General features: G+C 38.1%; 1 protein-coding gene and 1 non-coding gene across 6 annotated transcripts in view; both read left to right on the top strand.

Moving 5' to 3' along the window:
• LOC109925807 (collagen alpha-1(XXIII) chain-like) overlaps nucleotides 1–18,757 on the top strand; it is a 170,124-nt gene that overhangs the window by 32,061 nt on the left and 119,306 nt on the right. For all 5 annotated transcript variants that reach the window (XM_048603849.1, XM_048603854.1, XM_048603853.1 and 2 more), the window contains exon 3: nucleotides 12,574–12,618. In XM_048603849.1, coding sequence (XP_048459806.1) covers nucleotides 12,574–12,618 — 45 coding nt within the window. The remainder of the gene's footprint in view (nucleotides 1–12,573; nucleotides 12,619–18,757) is intronic.
• Nucleotides 3,447–3,518, top strand: trnaq-cug. The gene has a single exon. It is a non-coding gene; the product is annotated as a tRNA-Gln (tRNA).

The raw sequence follows: 18,757 nt of genomic DNA on the forward strand, positions 1-18,757 counted from the left end.
TCTGCATCATCTTCTAGCTATAGCATATTTTCACATGCTTTTGTTTTATATGATAAAGATATACACTTATTTTATTTTGTGACCTTCTGTGTCTTACTCCTGTTATTTTGTTTCTGTGGTTGCCTATTGAATACCTTCTCACTGATGTGGGTCAATAATTCTTAATAATTACATCAACCTTACTCACAAATGTCAATGTTCCTGCTTCATTTAGGTGCTGCTCATCTCTCTTGTGTCAATCCAATTTGCTCTGATTAACATTCACAGTTATTTCTGAAACTGGTGCTTTAAATTTTCACAAGATTGCCAGCCACTTATTTACATTTTCAATTGTCTTAATGAACTCCTTTTTATGTAGTGCGTGAGTACACTAGCTTGTGTAGTGCTTGTGTAGTGCTTATATAGTACACTAGCTTGTATTCTTAGTCCAAGTGTCTGAATAATTCAGTATTTTGTTTTGACTGAATAAAGCAAATGCTGCTTTTGTGACGCAGCATTTACCCTGTTTATTTTGGAAATGAAAGAAACTGTTCTTTTTTGTGGAAACATGCAAGTTGGTTATCATGCTTATAAGTAAAGGTGAAAAGAAGTATTTTTTGAAAAGCATTTAAAGAAATGCAAACTGCTAATTGTGCTCTATCAATTCAATTATTTTAATTTTTTAAAATTTAAACAATATCATTATAGATTCTGGAAGCACAAAACAACCAATTTTGAATCATAGAAAAAAAGTTTCATCATTTTCCTTCCTGCATTCAGTTCAGTAATATTCCACTTTGTAGATGGTGAGATTCTCTGCTGATGTAAAATGGGGATTATTCCTTGGGATTCTCTTGACATTTTGATCAAAATGCGAAAAGGTTACTACAATTGGCCCAGAAGAATGAACGTGCACCACTTTGAACTTCTAGCCAACACTTCTTTTAAAGCAGCCTGCTCCAAGAGGGGCACCTGGGTAATAGCTGCTGGTGTTACAGTGTAAGTATATCTTGTGTGTGAAAAAGACTGTAAATGGACTACCAGGCCAAAGAGAGGACTCGAGTTCTTTGAATGCAGTGTTGCAGGCCTTCAGCCAGGAGCTCAAAAAGAAGAGCTGTTATGTTTCTATTGAGAGCTAGGAGTTACTTGAGGTTTGAGGGAAAGAGAATTGGGGCCTAGGAAGACTAATTTTTGGAGTGTGATCCTAAGGATCTTGTAGCAATGCTAAAAATTAAGTCACGTTACACAAGTATTCACCAGTGGATTTATCTTCAAACATCATATCTTCAAACATCATTTTACTGAATATACTGTTGTGATGTGAAACACTCACCATTAAGGAGGCATATTATAAACTGCTGTTAGTCACAAATCACCTCAACCATATTATGTAGTAGCCCCATGAGTTGTTGGGCGGTCTGAAGCTACAAGTGATAGAGATCAGATTTTACTCACTCCCAATGTTATCTGGGTATAGTCCTATTTTTAAGTAAAGAACCAATGTAACTGTGTATTCTGTCATTGTGTGGGATCAGATATATTTATATCTGAGAAGAATGTAATATGATGGTAGCACGTAGTTCCTGAAAATCGTGAGTTTTTGATTAGATATTTACCTTGTCTTATCTCAACATGGGTCCTAAGGTCTTCCTATGTTAGGTATTGGATTAGTTAGTATGCTTTGTGCAATGGATTGTAGTAAAGATGGTGGGTTGGGGTTGGCTGGCATGAGTTTGTACCAATTTGCCTTAGTGGCTGTTGTTATGATCACAGCTCTTGTTCCAAGACAGATCAGATATCAGGCAGTTGACCGACATAGCATTAAAGGATCATGACTACTGTTGGTTCCATGAGTTGACAGTCATCAGCTGGCATACAATACTTGGATATCAAGAAGGCATTTGATAGGGTACCATATCAAAGGTTATTGCAGAAAGTAAAATCTTATGGTATTGGGAGTAACATATACCCTTATGTTATATATACATATTGTGTGGATTGAAGACCGGCTGGCAGAAAAGAGTAAATGGATCTTTATTTGATTGACAAGTATCGTTCCGCAGAGATTTTTGCTGGGCCCTCAACTTTCAAAATTTGCATCAATGTCTTACATGAGCAAAGTCATGAAAGCTAAATTCACAGAAGATGTGAGGAATACATGAGGGTAATTGCAAAATGATCCAGTGAGTGACTGTGCAAATATCTGTCAGATGGGGTAAGATAGGGGAAAATGTGAAGTTGTTCGCTTTGGTAGACAGAATAAAAAAACTTAGCCTTAAACTGAGAATGATTATTTATTTATTTTGAACAATGTCACTTATTTATTACAGCAGTGTGTATTTGGCATTCATTGCATCATGGGGCAACTGTTGGCTTCTCTGAACTGTGTCATGTTTCAGAGATAGGATAGTCTACTTGATTTGTATCTTGTTTGAAACCATCACTTAATGGGATTTTTGGTGGAACTGATGAAAATATAGTCGTTTTTATTACCTCGCGCTATATCAAACGACAAGTACAATGTTAGTCAAGCTTTGGTGCATTCGTGTATTATCAGATAAAGATACACACTTTGCAGGAGGGATTTCAGTACTTTCATTATGAGGGAAGCAGGAGGACAAGCCTCCAGACTTCTCCAATATCAAAGGGTATTTCTAGATGGAGAAAATATAATTTTGCGGCCACTCTTCCAGAAACTGTCAGTCCAATAGAGTATCATTTCAAATGGGCATCATTTACAATGTACATGGTTATATTGTGTTTATTTGAAGAAAATTAAAACATTTCATTAGAATTCAATTGTGAAGATCTGTTGTCAATACTGCTAAATGTTATTCATTCGATGTGCACTAGAAGTGTGTCCAGTATCAGTTTGTGTGGGGTGTATCATCAAAGGGATGAGCACGGACCTGAATCTTACCCATTCCATAAAATGTGAAGATACGGCACTTGTTTCAGGATTCTGCTTCCACCAGAAACCTCCTTAACACTGGATTTGCTCATTCAAAACCCACCTCTAATTCCAGTATGGGAGAGCACTGGTGCCACAGTTAGCACAAAGGCTCCCCAACTATAGTTTGATTAATGCTGATTGATTGATTGCATTTGGACTTCTAAGTTTGTTTATAGCCATGTTGGCTTCTGTAACTTGCCTCAATTTTTTTTTGTGCTAGGAGAATATTTATTTCGTAGATATTCTGGACAGACTTTTGGCAACATGGGGATATGACAGAATCTGTCATTGTGATTGGAGGATCTAAAGGAGAAAGGTCAGCAAGCAAGAGTAAAGACCTCAGCTGCAGAGATTAGGCGATGAAGGAGGCGTGGTCTTGAGCAGTTTTGCTCCATTTCAGTTTAGAGAACAGGAACATTGTCAGTCCTGTTTAATTAGGAGCTGTGTGTATGATGGCTGTTTCAGTAGGGAGGCAAGAACAGTCTGCATTATCATCTCTAATTCTGAAGGTCATGGTTCCATGGTGTAATGGTTAGCACTCTGGACTCTGAATCCAGTGATCTGAGTTCAAATCTTGGTGGAACCTTATGTTTTCGGTACAACATCATGGGCTGAAGGGCCTGTATTGTGCTGTACTGTTCTATGGGACTGTGGATCTGTCATTTTTTTCATCTCATGCTATATCAAATGACAAATGCAATGTTAGTCAAGTTTTGCTGCTTTCTGGTATTATATTCAGACAAAGATACACACCTTGCAGGAGGGATTTCAGTACTTTTGTTACAAGGGAAGCGGGAGGACAAGCCTCCAGACTTCTCCAAATTAAAAGGCTTTTTCTAGATGCAGAGAATATAACTTTGTCTCCATCAAGCAGGCATTTATTTGAAATTGAAACATTCAAAAGTTATTGTTTAAGTATGCATAAGGCATGCAGGGCTATTTTGCATACTCTTGGGCCACTTTATACTGTTGACAGCCAATGTAGAATTCATTCGGAGACCAACCTGAATCCCAGCTAGCTTTCTTTCTTTCTTGTCACCTGATGTCGGTTCGGCATACAAATCCTCTGAGATTGTTTGCTGTAAAGGCTTGGGTCCTCACCTGATGACTTTTGAGCTCTAATCACATTTGGACCTCTAAGTCATATTAATCTTTGATTCTGCAATTATACTTTTCAATCTTTCTCTCACCCCTGCGCCACTTACTTGTCTTCTTATCTTTGGTTTGTCAACAGCTTCTATTTTTCATGATAGCCGTGCCAATACTACATTAGAAGTTCAGAATCTTCTTTTAGAAGCATTTAAACTCATGCACTCTGTCCCTTGTGGATGACAATGATTGAAGCCTAGACTTCCTGCAAATAACAAAAATGCTGATACCTCTGCGATGTACCGTGAACGACTGTAATCAGTTTACCAAGGCAGACCAGATAAGACATTAGGAAAAAGATGAAGTCAGGGGTTGACCTTGAGCACCCAGCTCCACCAGTAGTGAATCAAGAGATAACCAGTACTGAGTGTACTAAACAAATCCCATGTATTTAACTGCTTAAGGTTCTTAGCAAATTAAACATCTGTTTTTAACTACAGAACATTTTAGTTTTGACTCGCCTTTGCAGTCAGCAAAATACTCATTAATCACTTGTAACACTTTGAAATGTTAACTGCCGGTAAAACTACTGAAAGTCAGTTCATGAATGCAAGGACACAGCTGGCTAGGGGTGATTATCTTAATTTTTCCCACTATGTGTGGTAAGTTATTGTGCCAGTTGTACTATTCCCTCCTTTGATTTATAAATGCATCCACTAGTCTGTGACATTGTAATTGGCTGATGCAAATACTCCATTCATTTTATTCATTTGCTGACATGCTGTTGGACAATTCATCAGTTTATTGGCTTTCTTCCAATTTAGTTATCTTTCTTTTAATTAATTCAGTGGAGCTGGGGGAATCAAGGAGGGAAATGTTCAAAGTGATACAGGTGATTTGTGTTGTTTTTTGTAGGCTTTGCCATTTAAATCTCTGACTAGATTTTGGTGATCCAATAATTTGAAAGTGCTATTGATATCTTGGTGTTCCTGTTGTTCTGTGGGTTCAATGCAAACTGATTACATATTGCTCTAATTTTAATTCTCTAATTTTCTTTATCATTTTTAATAGTTGTAATCTTTTCCTGAGGTGGAAATGTCAAATACTAGGACTTGGGTTTAAAGTGAGAAGAGGATGGTTTGCAGGAGCTTTGTGAGACAAGTATTTTATGCTGAGGGTGACAGGTGCCTGGAGCCTGTGCCAGGGAAGGTGGTTGGAAGCAGAAACAGTAGAAATGTTTTAAGAGGCAATTAGAGGAGACCCATGAATAGGTAGGTATAAAGGGAAATGGACCATGTGCAGGCAGATGGGATTAGTTTAGAATGGCAGACAGGGTGGGTCAAAGAGCCTGGTGCCGTGCCGTGCCGTGCCGTAAAGTCCTAATCAATTATTGTAGTTACAGCTTCTTTGTTTGTTTTAGGGTGTGCTGTCATCACATTCTTTGGGTACATCAAGATAAACGTATCAATTCTATATTGGTCTTAACTGTTCATATGCAACAGAGTGATTGGGAAATTAACTAATATAGAATGTATTACAAGTGTTCTGAATGTCCTTTACTTCCTGTACCAGAAAATGTAACCAACTGTTACATGATGTTGGGGAACACCTTTAAATTACCACATAATAAAATTAAACATTTTTATTTTGGCAGTTTTTTTTCAATGTAAAAATTAGCCTGTCACAATTTTTTGAATACCTTTACAAGATGTGAGCAGTGCTGCTGGGCCAGAATTTACTGCCGTCTGGGGCATTTAGGGATGGACAGTTACGAGTAACCACATTGTGGGTTTGGAGTCACATGTAGGCCAGGGATAAGCCGACTTACTTCTCTACTAGTGAACCAGATGGGTTTTGTCAACAATTGGCAATGATTCTGTGGTCATCATTAGACTCTTAATTCCAGATTTTTATTCAAATCAAATTTCATTATCTGTCACTATTTTGAACCCAGGTCCCCAGAATATTATCTGGCACTCTAGATTAATAGTCTAGCAATAATACCACTCAGCCATTCCCTCCTGGTCCAGGTCCTGTTCCAGGTCTTCATCCAGTCGATGATCTTTTAGTCATCTCATAATCCCCAGTATTGTCAATATTGCATTGTTGTTGTTGAAAATAACCTGTTCCCCTCCCTGTGCTTCTTTTAAGCTATGAGACTGAGCTTAATAACCTAAGCACCTGCTCCTGCTTCATTTTTCGAGTTTTCTCATTTGTCTGTTCATTCTTTACAATATTTTCTAATAAGTGTGAAATGATTTGGAATGCAAATCCCGTTAGCCACATTTTTCTCTTCCATATGCAATGATCTTAATTATTTCCTGTAATATAGCATTCCATGGTTTCTGAAAAGGCTGTATGAAGAATGTTTTCCTAAACCCTCTGTTCACGCCATTTATGAAAAGCTTAGCTTGTTTGACCATCTGTCATTGACTCCTTAACCAGACGAAATAGCTTTCTCTATTCCACATATCTCAACTCTTCACCTATGTCGAGTTCAATATCTTAAACTTCCCAGTGTGTAGCATGGGAATTAATCCCAAATTTATCATCCCTACAACTTGATGTTCAATGTTATGCCTTGCTTCATACAACTTCTATCTGTTACCTTTCACATAAATTGAACTGTACAATGTGGAGTGAATCATGCTGTGCTTAATTGCTGAACTTGTACCCCATACTGTTTGCTCTGAACAGTACCTAAAACTAATCAATTTGCAGAAAGCAGCTTCTAACAAAATTAGATCACTTGGAATTTATATCATTGGTGTTAAATACTTGTGTGAAATTGAATGTGCTTAAATTTTAAAAAAAGAATTAAAAGTGAGAAAGAGACAGACATTGAAGATGTAGCAATCTCTATATTTGATAACTCCTAGTTAACCTCATTTTAATCAGCCATACTGCCACTTATGCTCATCATTACAATTACCAAGATGAATTGGTGGTGTATTTCTTCTCCTGCTGACAGAATCTGTTGATTTCATCTGTTAGAATTGCCAAAACCATGGTTATTTTTTAAACTTCATTTTACTGCAGGTTTCACAGTCTTGTAAGTAAATTAGGGTATTACTAAAAAGAGATGTTCTGAATTAATCCTTTATTATCACCAATATATTTGCTTTTTTGTTTCAGCAAACTGACAAAAAAGACTTTAGTTTCAACTTGCTAAAGACATTTTCCTCCTATTGTTTCATTGCCAAGTTATCTTCACAGGTGCAAGCAATTTGCCTTGAGTTCAGGTCAATCCTGTTTACGATTACAAATCCAATTGTGTACTTGAAATCATCTTCAAAAAGCAAATGCTTGGTCATGATACTCTGGGAAATTTACAATTACTAATCATTCATATTTGAGGAGAATTGTTTTTGATTATTGAAATGTGCCAATGAATTGCTCTCCAACTCTAACTCTGATGCACATCCATGATGGAGGCATTGAAACTGATTATTTTTCATCATGTTTAGTTTTTTGCTCAAAAAAGCTTTGGTGATTTCTTTACATCTGCCAGAGAACAAGCATAAAAGCAAAAGATATTGCATTTAATAATACCATAAAGTGGCATTAGGCCAGATGAGTAAGGGTTTTGTCAAAGAACCTTTAGGAGCACCTTTAAAAGATGGGAATAAAGTAGGGAGTTTTAAAAGGAGAGAATTCCACACTTTGAAGCCTGAAGTCATGGCCACCATGGAAAGGAAGATGCAAAGAGGCCAAAATTGGAGGAATCCAGAATTCCTGGAGGGTTGTAAGGGATACACAGTAAGGGAGGATCAAAGCCAGGAATCAATTTGTATGCAAGGATAAGGATTTTAAATTGAAGGTCTTGGCTTGGAAGCCAGTGTAGGTCAGCACACATGACATGTGATACCACCATTCTCCCTGTTATAGGTACTGTATATGCACTGACAGCTGGAATATACATTGAGTAAACAAATCTGAGATTGTATTTTTTTAAAAACTTGAATTTGAAAATGTCAAACCATACAAACATACGAAATCAAAGCAGAGGTAAACAATTCAGCAATCGAACCTGACCCTTGCATTCGATAAGATCATGGCTGATGTGTTTGATACAATTTCACATTTCTATTTACCTCCAATAACCTTTTGATTCTCCTGACTAACAAGAAGCTATTTACCTCTGTCTTAAGCATGTTCAATGATCCTGCCTCCACTGCTTTCTGAAGCAGAGAGCTCCAAACTTGCCCTCTGACAGAAAAAAAATCATGTTTTAAAATTATTCAGAATACAGTGCCCCCTTGTTCCAAACTGAAGAACCATACTTTTCACACCAACCTTGTCAAGACCATTCAGAATCTCATACACTTCAATCTTGTCCCTTCCATTGTAGTCTAAAAGAGTGAGGAAACAAGACTACTCTGTCCAACCTATCGTTGTAAGACAACCTGTGCATACCAGCTATCAGTCCAGTAAATATTCGTTGAACTATTTCCTGTGCATTTACATCCATTGTTTAAATAAGGAGACTAAACCTGCACACAGTATTTAAGATGTAATCTCAGTGCCCTGTATAACTAAACATAACATCCTTACTTCTATGTTCAATTCTTCTCATATTTAAAGGATTAGGATTATTAGGTTCTTCACTCAGAGAGTGGTAGGGGCGTGGAATGCATTGCCGGAGAGGGTAGTGGAGTTTGCCTCATTAGGGGCATTTCAGCGGCTATTAGATAGGCATATGGATGATAGTATAAGGTAGGGGTGAGGGTTAGATAGACCTTAGGTTTAGGGTAAAATTTTGGCACAACATCGTGGGCCAGTGGGCCTGTACTGTGCTGTACTGTTCTATGTTTTATGGTAGGCATTCTATTAACCTCTTAAACTCATGCTCTAGAATACCCAAAGCCCTCTGCACTTCCAAATTCTGCACTTTTTGTCAGTTTAAGTAATACTCTGCTTTTTCTTTATTCTTCCTGCCAAAGTGAACAACTTCCAGTCACTCAACCTATCTAAATCTGTCTACAACTTTCTTATGTCTTCTTCACCAGTCTTCTCTGGTGTTGATGAGATGCTATTGGGTTTAATAGGATTATATTTTTAAGTGTTTCAAAGTCTTTAAACATCAGTAACATGAAAATAGTTGGTGTTCATTAATCCTCACAGCAAAACAGCACAACCAACTCTCCCTCATTTCAATACACTCTGTTTAACTGGGACAAAGTTACAGTATTAGGACCAGCAAAACAAAGACAAGCATGAGAATTCCTGGAGGCCTGGTTTTCAACCACTGGTGCGAAAAAGAAACAATTTGACATGGACCCCATCTACATACCACTATGGTACAAAACTGCCCACCATGACAGACCGAACCATATAACTTCAGAGTGGGACAGAACAACAGAGGTTCAATAGAGGCTGCACAGCACTGACAATGTCACCGAGAAGGGAGATGAAACGTTTGCAGGAAAACTAGTCAGCTCAGCGAACCAACCAACAACTCCAACCGCAACCCGAGCTACAGATCTTCGTTCAAACATTAAACAAAAACCCAAACAGAAAAATAAATTATATGAAATTTGTGTACCTTACATCACATTACGATGAATTTGATCTGGATGTGGAGACTTGTTACCCTTCAGTGCCATCATTTTGTTTTGTATCACTTTCCTCATGACTGTAATTCTCCCAAGTTCCCAACGCTCAGAAATACGTAATTGGCTGTGAAAAACTTGAGGACAGCCTGAGTGTGAGAATTGCAACAGTCCTTCTGTCAAAATATATCTAGGTTTTAATGTTTTTGTTTCTGTGGAGAGTACTGTAGTTAGCTGGTTTTAGTTTTCAGTGTAATGGGATTTACAATAATATTTTCCAGGAACGTACATAGCAGAATGTTTATTCAATTGAAGATCTTGCCATATTCCTTTTGGATATCTCCAAAATCATACCTTATGGAACTATCAATGCAAGAAGTGTGCTTGAACAATGCACAAAGAAATCATCTTTAGTTAGAGCTAGGTTTTTAGCCCCCTTTTGGGGAGGAGCACGGAGATAGGCAAATGGTGGATAGCCAATTAGGTATGGCTGTCGATGGGGTGGGGAGCTACAGAATCTTTTTATTTAGACGTTTTAAAAAGTTGGAGAGAGGGTGTTTCCAGCTTGAGGTGCCTTACCCCACTGTCCCTCTTACCTGATAAAAGCAGCCTGCTATGTTTTCATAAGCGAGGCCCTAGTCTTACCATTCGGCTTTGAGCTCCCACCCACCATCCTTAATGATGACCTACTGGCCAATTTACAGGAAATCACTGCTGAGGGACTGTTTTGCACTTAGTGTGGGGTCATAACGTCTATTTGACCCCAGAGCCAAGGTCCTGAGTGAAAGGACAAAATCCTGCCCATAATTAGTTTTTCTTTACAGTTAGATATAGGTAATTTTAAGATATATTAAAAGATTTTGGCACAAAGTGATCTCCTACATAGATTAAATCTTATTCTGAGTGATTACAATAATAAGATACATTTCATCTGGAGTTGTCAAGTAGAACATAATTCTACATGTGACCTGCCAGTAAAAGTAACATTTTGGTTTTTTTGGAATAAATACAATGGAGAAAAAAATTTAATAAAAGGGTGCTAAGAAATGCCGAGAATCCTATGCTCTACTTCAGACCTCTGAAACTAATTGAAAACTTGCATTAAGAATATGATGAATAGCACCAGCTCTGCTGAACATAGCTGCAAAAAACAAATAGAAACTTAGAAAAAATAGCTTGCAACAAGATATAACACAGTGTGAAGCTGGAGGAACACAGCAGGCCAGGCAACATCAGAAGAGCAGGAAAGTTGAAATTTCTGAAGAAGGGTTCCAACCCAAAACATCAACTTTCCTGCTCCTCTGATGCTGCCCGGCCTGCTGTGTTCCTCCAGCTCCACACTGTGTTATCTCTAACTCCAGCATCTGCAATTCTTACTATCTATCTTGCAATAAGAAAAGTCTGCAAATTTAAATAGAAAGATAAAGAGTATGTTTATCAAAGGTTGAGTTACTTGATAGAAGTCTTCAAAATTGTGAAAAGTTTTTTAATAAGGTATATAGGAGGAACAAAACAAAAGGTAATCACTAAGAAATCAAATAGGGAATTCATTCACCTGGAATGTGCAACTTGCTACCACAGGGAGATGCCCAAGCAAAAAATATAGATGCACTTCAGGAGCAGCTAGGTAGGCAAATAAGGAAGATGAAAATGGAGGACCATTCTGTTAGAATTAGATGAGAAATGAGAAAAGGAGACATGAGGTTGCCACAGTGGCAGAGTTGTTAGCACTGTTGCCTCACAGTGCCAGGGACTCGGTTCAATTCCAGTCTTGGGTGACTATGTCTGTGTGGAGTTTGCATGTTCTCCCCGTGGGCCAGATGGCCCCTTTCTGCACTACAGGGATTGTATGTTTTCGCAAGTGGAACATAAATACTAGCATGAACTGCTTGGGCTGAATGGCTTGTTTCTGTGCCTACGTAATCCCATAAGATGGCACGGGTCATTGTGGCGTTAGATGGTTAAAGTGAAACGATCTGAAGAGGCGCAGAGAAGAACTAAATACAAAAGTAAACTCTTTCCTGTGACACCTAGCAAGCAGGAACTCTGTCTAATGAGGCAGGGGGATGGTTTGAAACCGCTCTCTGTAGTATTTTTCTGTTTGTGAGAGGCCTGTGGTCACCGCAGACCAGCCCTGATACATTTATATTTACGTTTATAGGTAAATAGGCATGCCAAGTCATTCAAGATGACTGACTGTACACTTAGTGGAATGGGAAATCACTTCCAGTGAGCTGCTCTACAAACCACCAGTGGAAGAAAAGTAGTCAGCTAACAAATTTCAATCTGTACGAATATGAATGTGCATCACTCTGCAGTGAACTTGTTCAATGCATGTATTCTGCATAGATGTTCAATAATAATTTTTAGATTAACATATTGTTAACAATTGGATTCATTTGGCTGTGATCAGTCACTTGACCTCAAAACAGGAGTCTGTATTATAATCATGTCATAATTTACAAAGAAGTCAATTGCCAGATTGTGAGTAATTTAGTACTTTTGAAGAGTTTGCCTCAACTGTGAATAAAATGGAATGTCAACAGTGAACGTTCCTCTATTGTCTCCCTATCCAGGCTAGGAAACTCAAGGACTTCATGAATGAGTTTGTCGGAAGTGTGGTGGATTGGCAACAGCACTAGTCAGGCTTGAAGGCAAACCAGATTGCACAGAAAACAAATAATAACTGTAATTCACAAGATTTATCTACTCAGCTGCACTTCAACCATAGCTTTTGTGTTTTCAAATTTCAAAATAATTACCCATTAGAGGACCAAAATAATGTTTATTGCTACAAATTTAGTCATAATTCCTAGAAATGGGCAAACAACAGAAGACCTGTATTACAGTACACAGAGACCAGATTGTATGTGCTACTGAGTGAAGATTTTCAATTTTGCAGAAAAGGGAGAGATGCTATTGGTTCTTATAGTGAGTTTTTTTTTCCAAATCCTTAAATCAGACAACAAACAAATGATTCATTCTTTTCTTTATATGTAGGCCCTCCAGGAAAGCGTGGCAAACCGGGAAGAAAAGGAGTCAATGGTAAGTCTTGTATCATTTGTCAAAATCACATGCATATTTTTATACAGACAACTGAACAGCTGATTTCCTTGCAAGTGACCTTTGACATGTGGTGAGCCAAATGACTGCTGTTGCTGCTTTCACATGCAAAAAGCTCTGAACCAGAGTGCACAGTTTTTCTTTGAAGTCACAAACAGGGACTTTGTTTTCTTTTCCTGGTATAATGTGTCAAGCAACACCAATCATCACCAGAAATGCTTTTAGTGCCAGAAAGTTCTCTACATTCTTCGAGAAGCTACTTCTTTATAAGAAGTAGTTAGTAAATATGAATAATTTGCATTTCAGTTTGTCACCTTTTTATCAGCATTGGAAAGGCTAAAACTTTATGAAATAGGTTTTGCAGAGACTAAAATGTTGATTCATCATTTAATTACTATTTCCTACAGCAAAATATAAAAGAAAACAGATTTTTTTAAATTTTCTAGTTTTTCTACTGTCTCCCCTCATTATGATTGTGAGCTCTCCTTACTTATGAGATCCACCTTTTCCATTAACTCTATTCCTGCTAAACTGAACACCCAATTTTCTTCCTGGTTTTCTCTGTCACTCTCACTCTCTGCGCCATGCCCCCCCCACCCCTGACTTTCCTTTTCCTCTCTATTTCTCTCTCTGTAATGTTACTGCAACACCTAGTAAAGGAAATAGTGAGAATGTAAAAACTGAAAAATAGTTCCTGAGAAACCAATATTCTGAAAAAATCTCATCAAGATCTCTCCACAAAAAATTATTTTGACCTTTGCTGCCGAGTACAATATCAGCTTTTACCAAAGTCATAAATTAGATCTAATGTGACTGTGATAGATGTAAGCTCTTGCTTCTTATTCTTAACCTGTCTGTAGCCTTCGATTTGCTTGATGACACATCCTTCTCTACCATCTCACCATCCAGCTCTATAGGTCTGCTCTCATCTGATTCTTATCTGTTTAACTGCAGTGAGAGAATCAGCTGTAATATCTTCACTTTCCATTCCCATGCTGTTTTTTGTGGTGTCCTAACTTCACCCCTCTCTTATTTAGCATCTTCATCCTACTGCTTGGTGATATCATCTGAAGACACATTGTTAATGTGTACATGGAAACTGATGGCATTCAGCTCTACCTCAGCACCACTTCTCCACTGTTATGAAAGCAGTGAATTGCTGATCTGTTATCCGATATTATATGAGGAGAACTTGACTCCAACTAATGTTGGGAAGGCCAGAGACATTGGGGCTGGATTTTACATGGCTCTGCCACATGTGTTTTCTGCTGGGAAAGGCATGTTAGTTAGTGTACACAGTGGGTAGGGATTTTTCTTTATTCATTCATGAGGTGAGGATGTTGTTGACCAGGCAGCATTTATTGCCCATCCTTAATTACCCAGAGAGCAGTTGCGAGTCAACCAGATTGCTGTGGGTCTGGAGTCAAATGTAGGCAGTTTCCTTCCCTAAAGGACATTAGTAAACCAGATAGATTTTTCCAACAATCAGCAACGGATTCATGGTCATCAGTCGATCCTTAATTCCAGATATTTTTATTGAATTCAAATTCCACCATCTGCTGTGGCAGCATTCGAACCCAGAAGGTTATCTCGGTCTCTGGATTCTTCCCAGCGATAATGGCACTAGGCCATTGCCTCCCCTTGAGGTGGGTATCAAAATCAGCAACCTATCTGCTATATTTAAAATACTTAAGGGTCAAATGAGCTTGTTTTTAAGCTCATGTGACACAACATTAATGTCCCAACTCTGAGACAGGAGCCCAGGTTCAAGTCCCACCTGATCATTTCTGAACAGGTTGATTAGAAAATATCTAATATGGTTGGCTTGTGCAGGCAGAAGTGGACAATACACATTTTAAAAAGATTTTAAAAGGCAAGGAAACAAGTGGATAACTAACTTCAGGTGGGGTGCTGTTCAAGTATCAAGGACAATGATGCCCAAATATAGTACCTCCCTCCTGTATGTCTGCTTTCCAAAACTCCCTCATCCCCAAATTGCCCAAACAGTCTCCACCCAATATTTGACCCGAAGACATACATCCATTGACAAATTGTGTCATCACTAGGATTGCCTATTTCTGACTCTATAACTCTAGCCCTGCCTTAGTACTTCTGTTACTGTAACCCTCTATCCATGCCTTTGTCACTTCTGGACTTGATTACTTTAACACATTCTTGGTTAATTCCCCCCTTTATCCTGTATAAACTTGAAGTCAGCCTTCTCGACCTCTGCATGTAGAAGTCCTGTTCAGTGATCAGCTCTTTGTTCTTTGATCTACATTGGTGTTCAGTTGAGTAATGTCTGGAGTTTAGTTCTCATCCAACTTTTCAAATCCCATCTAGGTCTTGGCCCTCCACATCTCTATGACCTTGCTCAGCTCCATAACTCAGATTGCTGCACTGTTCTGCTTTATTTAAATATCCAGAAAGGCTGTTGCACAAACTAAAAATTTCTTCCCTATCACCAAATCACCCATGTTATTCTGCACCCTTATCCACCACCACTAAGTCACCCATGTTTCCAATGAATCAGTTTTCTTGCACTATTCTAATCTCTTCCTTATCCCTGCCTTCAGCTGTTCAGGTAATTGTATATTTGCTGTTTAATTGTACGCAGGATTTTGCCATAATTGGATCTTGAATGCACACATGCGCGCACACACAAAGAGGCACTTAAAGGCCCTCGTGGTGCAATGGTAGTGTCCCTACATCTGGACTAGGAGACTCAGGTTAGAGTTCTATCTGATCCAGTGGTAGAGGTAGAACATCTCTGAACAGATTGATTAAAAATCTCTATAAAGAGGCACTTACCCAAGCTCTGGTCTGGTTGAGGTAGGAAGTTTATGTTTGTTAAGTTTCACTTTAATTAAGTATACGACAGAGTAAAGATTGGTTCCAGTGCTGTCCTTCATCCACTGGTTTTCTGGAATAGTACACTATGTGGACCATAAGCTCCAGAACTCCCTCTCTGTCTTTCCACTTCTTTATCTTCCCTTTAGATGTTTCTTAAAACCTGTCTCTTTGACTAACCTTTTGACCAGCTGCATTAATATCGCATTGTGGGGCTTGCCGGCAAATTTTGCTTTACAACGTTCCTGTGAAATGTCTTGAGGTATTTTATTTTGTCATGAATACTAAATAACTACAAGTGGTGTTGTTTCAAGATTAATGATGAGCAGTCTAACTCAAATTAGCAAAGCTAGGCATGTGGTATAAATGGTCAAAAACTGATAACAGTTGTTTTCTGTCTCGAAGCTAGTGTACTATTTTATAGAGTTATTATTCAGATCTGCAAATTATTTTTTTGCCGGGTCTGCTCTGGTCATCAAGCACTTATCTGCTCTAATCCACTTCCCAACTCTCGTCCATAACCTTCTGTATTTTCAAGCAGTGAATTCCAGATACCCACCAGCCTCTGAATGAAAACAAATTGTCCTTTAAATTCCCTTTAAACCTCCTGCAGCTTGTCTTAAATCTATGTCCCCAGCCCCACTCCCCCAAAAAATTGACTCTCTATTAAGGGGAAAGCTTTCTTCTTATCAACCCTATTTTTGCCCCTCATAATTTTGTAAACCCCAATTAGATTTGCCCTCAGCCTTCTCTGCCCTCAGGAAAACAACCCTAACCTATGCATTCTGTCTTCATAATCTCTTCATTATAGTCACAGTTTCTCAGTAGTTTGAGTTTTACCATAATATATGATGTACAACATATATTTGTTAAGAGCTGCAACCTCATTCTGTCCTGACTAATGTGTTAGGACCTTGCTGCATGAGGAAAATTCAGAGTACAGATCTGATATATTATATTTTAGATTAGTTAATAAAAATGAGTAATATACATAGTCACTGAGCCTGTGAAATTAATATTCATATTTGTGCCTTCTCATATATCCCTACAACAGACTAAACAGAAGGTTTCCAAAGACAACATTTGAGAAAAGCCTAGAGCTACTGAACGTTATACTATCATTGTGAAAATTGCTTTCCACAAAATATTTTTATTGTTAAAAGAAACCATAAAGTGAGTGTATATTTCCGTATCATCTTTCATGCAGAAAAATAATTGGCCACAAATGTTGAAAAAGCTTAAACAAACATGTTTTGAAATTTTTATTACTGCAACTTTTAAATTTTCTACTGTTTTAGCAAGTTTGTAGCTGACACGTTAACTCATTCTTTGCACAAATCAGTTTCCATTAAAATATTTTACAGTGCAACAATCTCTATGCCATCAATGTAGAAAACAAATTACATCTGGTGTACGGCAAGATGTATATTCAGGGCAGCAAACTTTCTTCTGAAATAGCTGTAGGGAATAGATCATTCAGATTGCCTCAAACATCCCATTTACTAAACAAGAATGACGTTGAAATTCTATGCTGCTTAACTTTGCGGTGTAATATTGCCTCATCCCTTTTCTCTTGGGTAGCATGATGTTTACATTGGTTTACCCAGTCCAAAATTGATCTCCCATAACTCATGATATGTTATGAACTCTTTCCATAATCCAACCACCGAAATAGCTACTTTATTTGTAGCAGATGATAATAAGGACCATTGGTTTGCAGCCCTGAATTGCCTAGTTTACAATTGCACAACAGTAATGCCAAGAAGTTTCTGTTGTGAAGAAATTTCAAAGCATCAAGATTGCGGGGAGTTTGAGCTTTTATCTATTTTCCCCCTCAATCCAAATTTCTTTGGAGTATATGTGTCATCCCTATATGCTTACGTTTTTATAACTAGATGGAGTGAAGAAAAGTCAGGCAGCATTCAGGAGGGTTTTTGCAAGCAAATACTTCAGCACCTTTCCCTGCAGCCCCCCCCCAAAATATATGACTGCATTTATTGCCAACACAAAGCATGTACAAATGCATTGTGTTGGCAAAGTTATACAACAACAAGCAACGTAAGTGCCAATTTAAAAAAAATTACTGGAATGGAGACAAACATCAAACAAAATTCCCTCACAGGACCTTGTGATAATGCAGGGGCACCTGGTGGGATATAATGGGCAATCTTCACTACTGACAAGGAGAAAAATGCAATTCGCACAATCAACATTAGTATTATTCCTTTTGGTGCAATTCTACTGTGAGAAATAAAAGTGAATAAAGAATGTCAGAAAATTTAAATTGAACTCTTCCCTCTGCTATTTCAGAAATAAAGGTGAGACTTAGTTAGGACATGGATGTCCTCATCAGTTTCAGGTGTTCTTTCATTTACTGCTGCCACTCCATGAGAAGAAATTAACTTTTTTAATTGGTAATTTTTAAATTCTGACAATGCATCATGTTTGAAATCAATGCCTTCACAATATTTTGTTACGTTGTCATGATGGGTGGCATCATTACAAAGCAGTGTCATGATCTTTACACTGGGTGTGAGAGTTCATGCACGGGCAGTGGAATTATGGAAACTGCTCATGTATTGGACATGTATAAGTGGAGCGGTCGCCAGCCTTGTCACCATTCATTCCAAATAATTTTGTAGGAAAATAGATCCTATTCCTCAAAGGTCTGTGAGGACCGCTGCAGATTTCTTCAGGGGTCTATTTGTTCAGTTGCTTCCAAGTCCCAACTGTTTAGTTGTTTTGTGTCTCGGGCAGTTTGCAGATATCCTTGAGTTCTCAGCAAGTGGTTTGCTTTTTTACTGGACACTAACTCTGAGGCTGAGAGAAACAGAGAGAATCCATTTTTCCTTACCTTTCTCCACTATTCACGAGCAGCTGTTGAAATACAATTTTTGCATATTCCAGGAACTAGTTTTATCGTCATTTTTAAACTTGGATGATCAGCAGGTGACTCTTAGCCCTATGTGTAATTTCCAGAAAAGTATGAAGTTCTTTCTGCAAAGAACAGAGCCCTGTTTATTGGTATATGTAACTTCCACATGCACAAGTGGGAATTTCCTTAATGTGCTCAAATTAACCTGTGAAAAGGAGTTATCAAATTATATCACTTCTTTTGGTATATTTCTTGAGAAAACTGCCTGGAGTTTTCTACTACTGTCAACACAACTACCTTCGCTGGCAATGTATGTGCAGGAATTCATAAAATATTTGGGAACGAGAAGTACTAGCTAGAAATAGGTTGGTTTTTTCAACCTATTGTCCAACCACG

The sequence above is a fragment of the Rhincodon typus genome, chromosome 12 (assembly GCF_021869965.1).
Source record: "Rhincodon typus isolate 14 chromosome 12, sRhiTyp1.1, whole genome shotgun sequence".
In the NCBI taxonomy this organism is placed as follows: Eukaryota; Metazoa; Chordata; class Chondrichthyes; order Orectolobiformes; family Rhincodontidae; genus Rhincodon; species Rhincodon typus.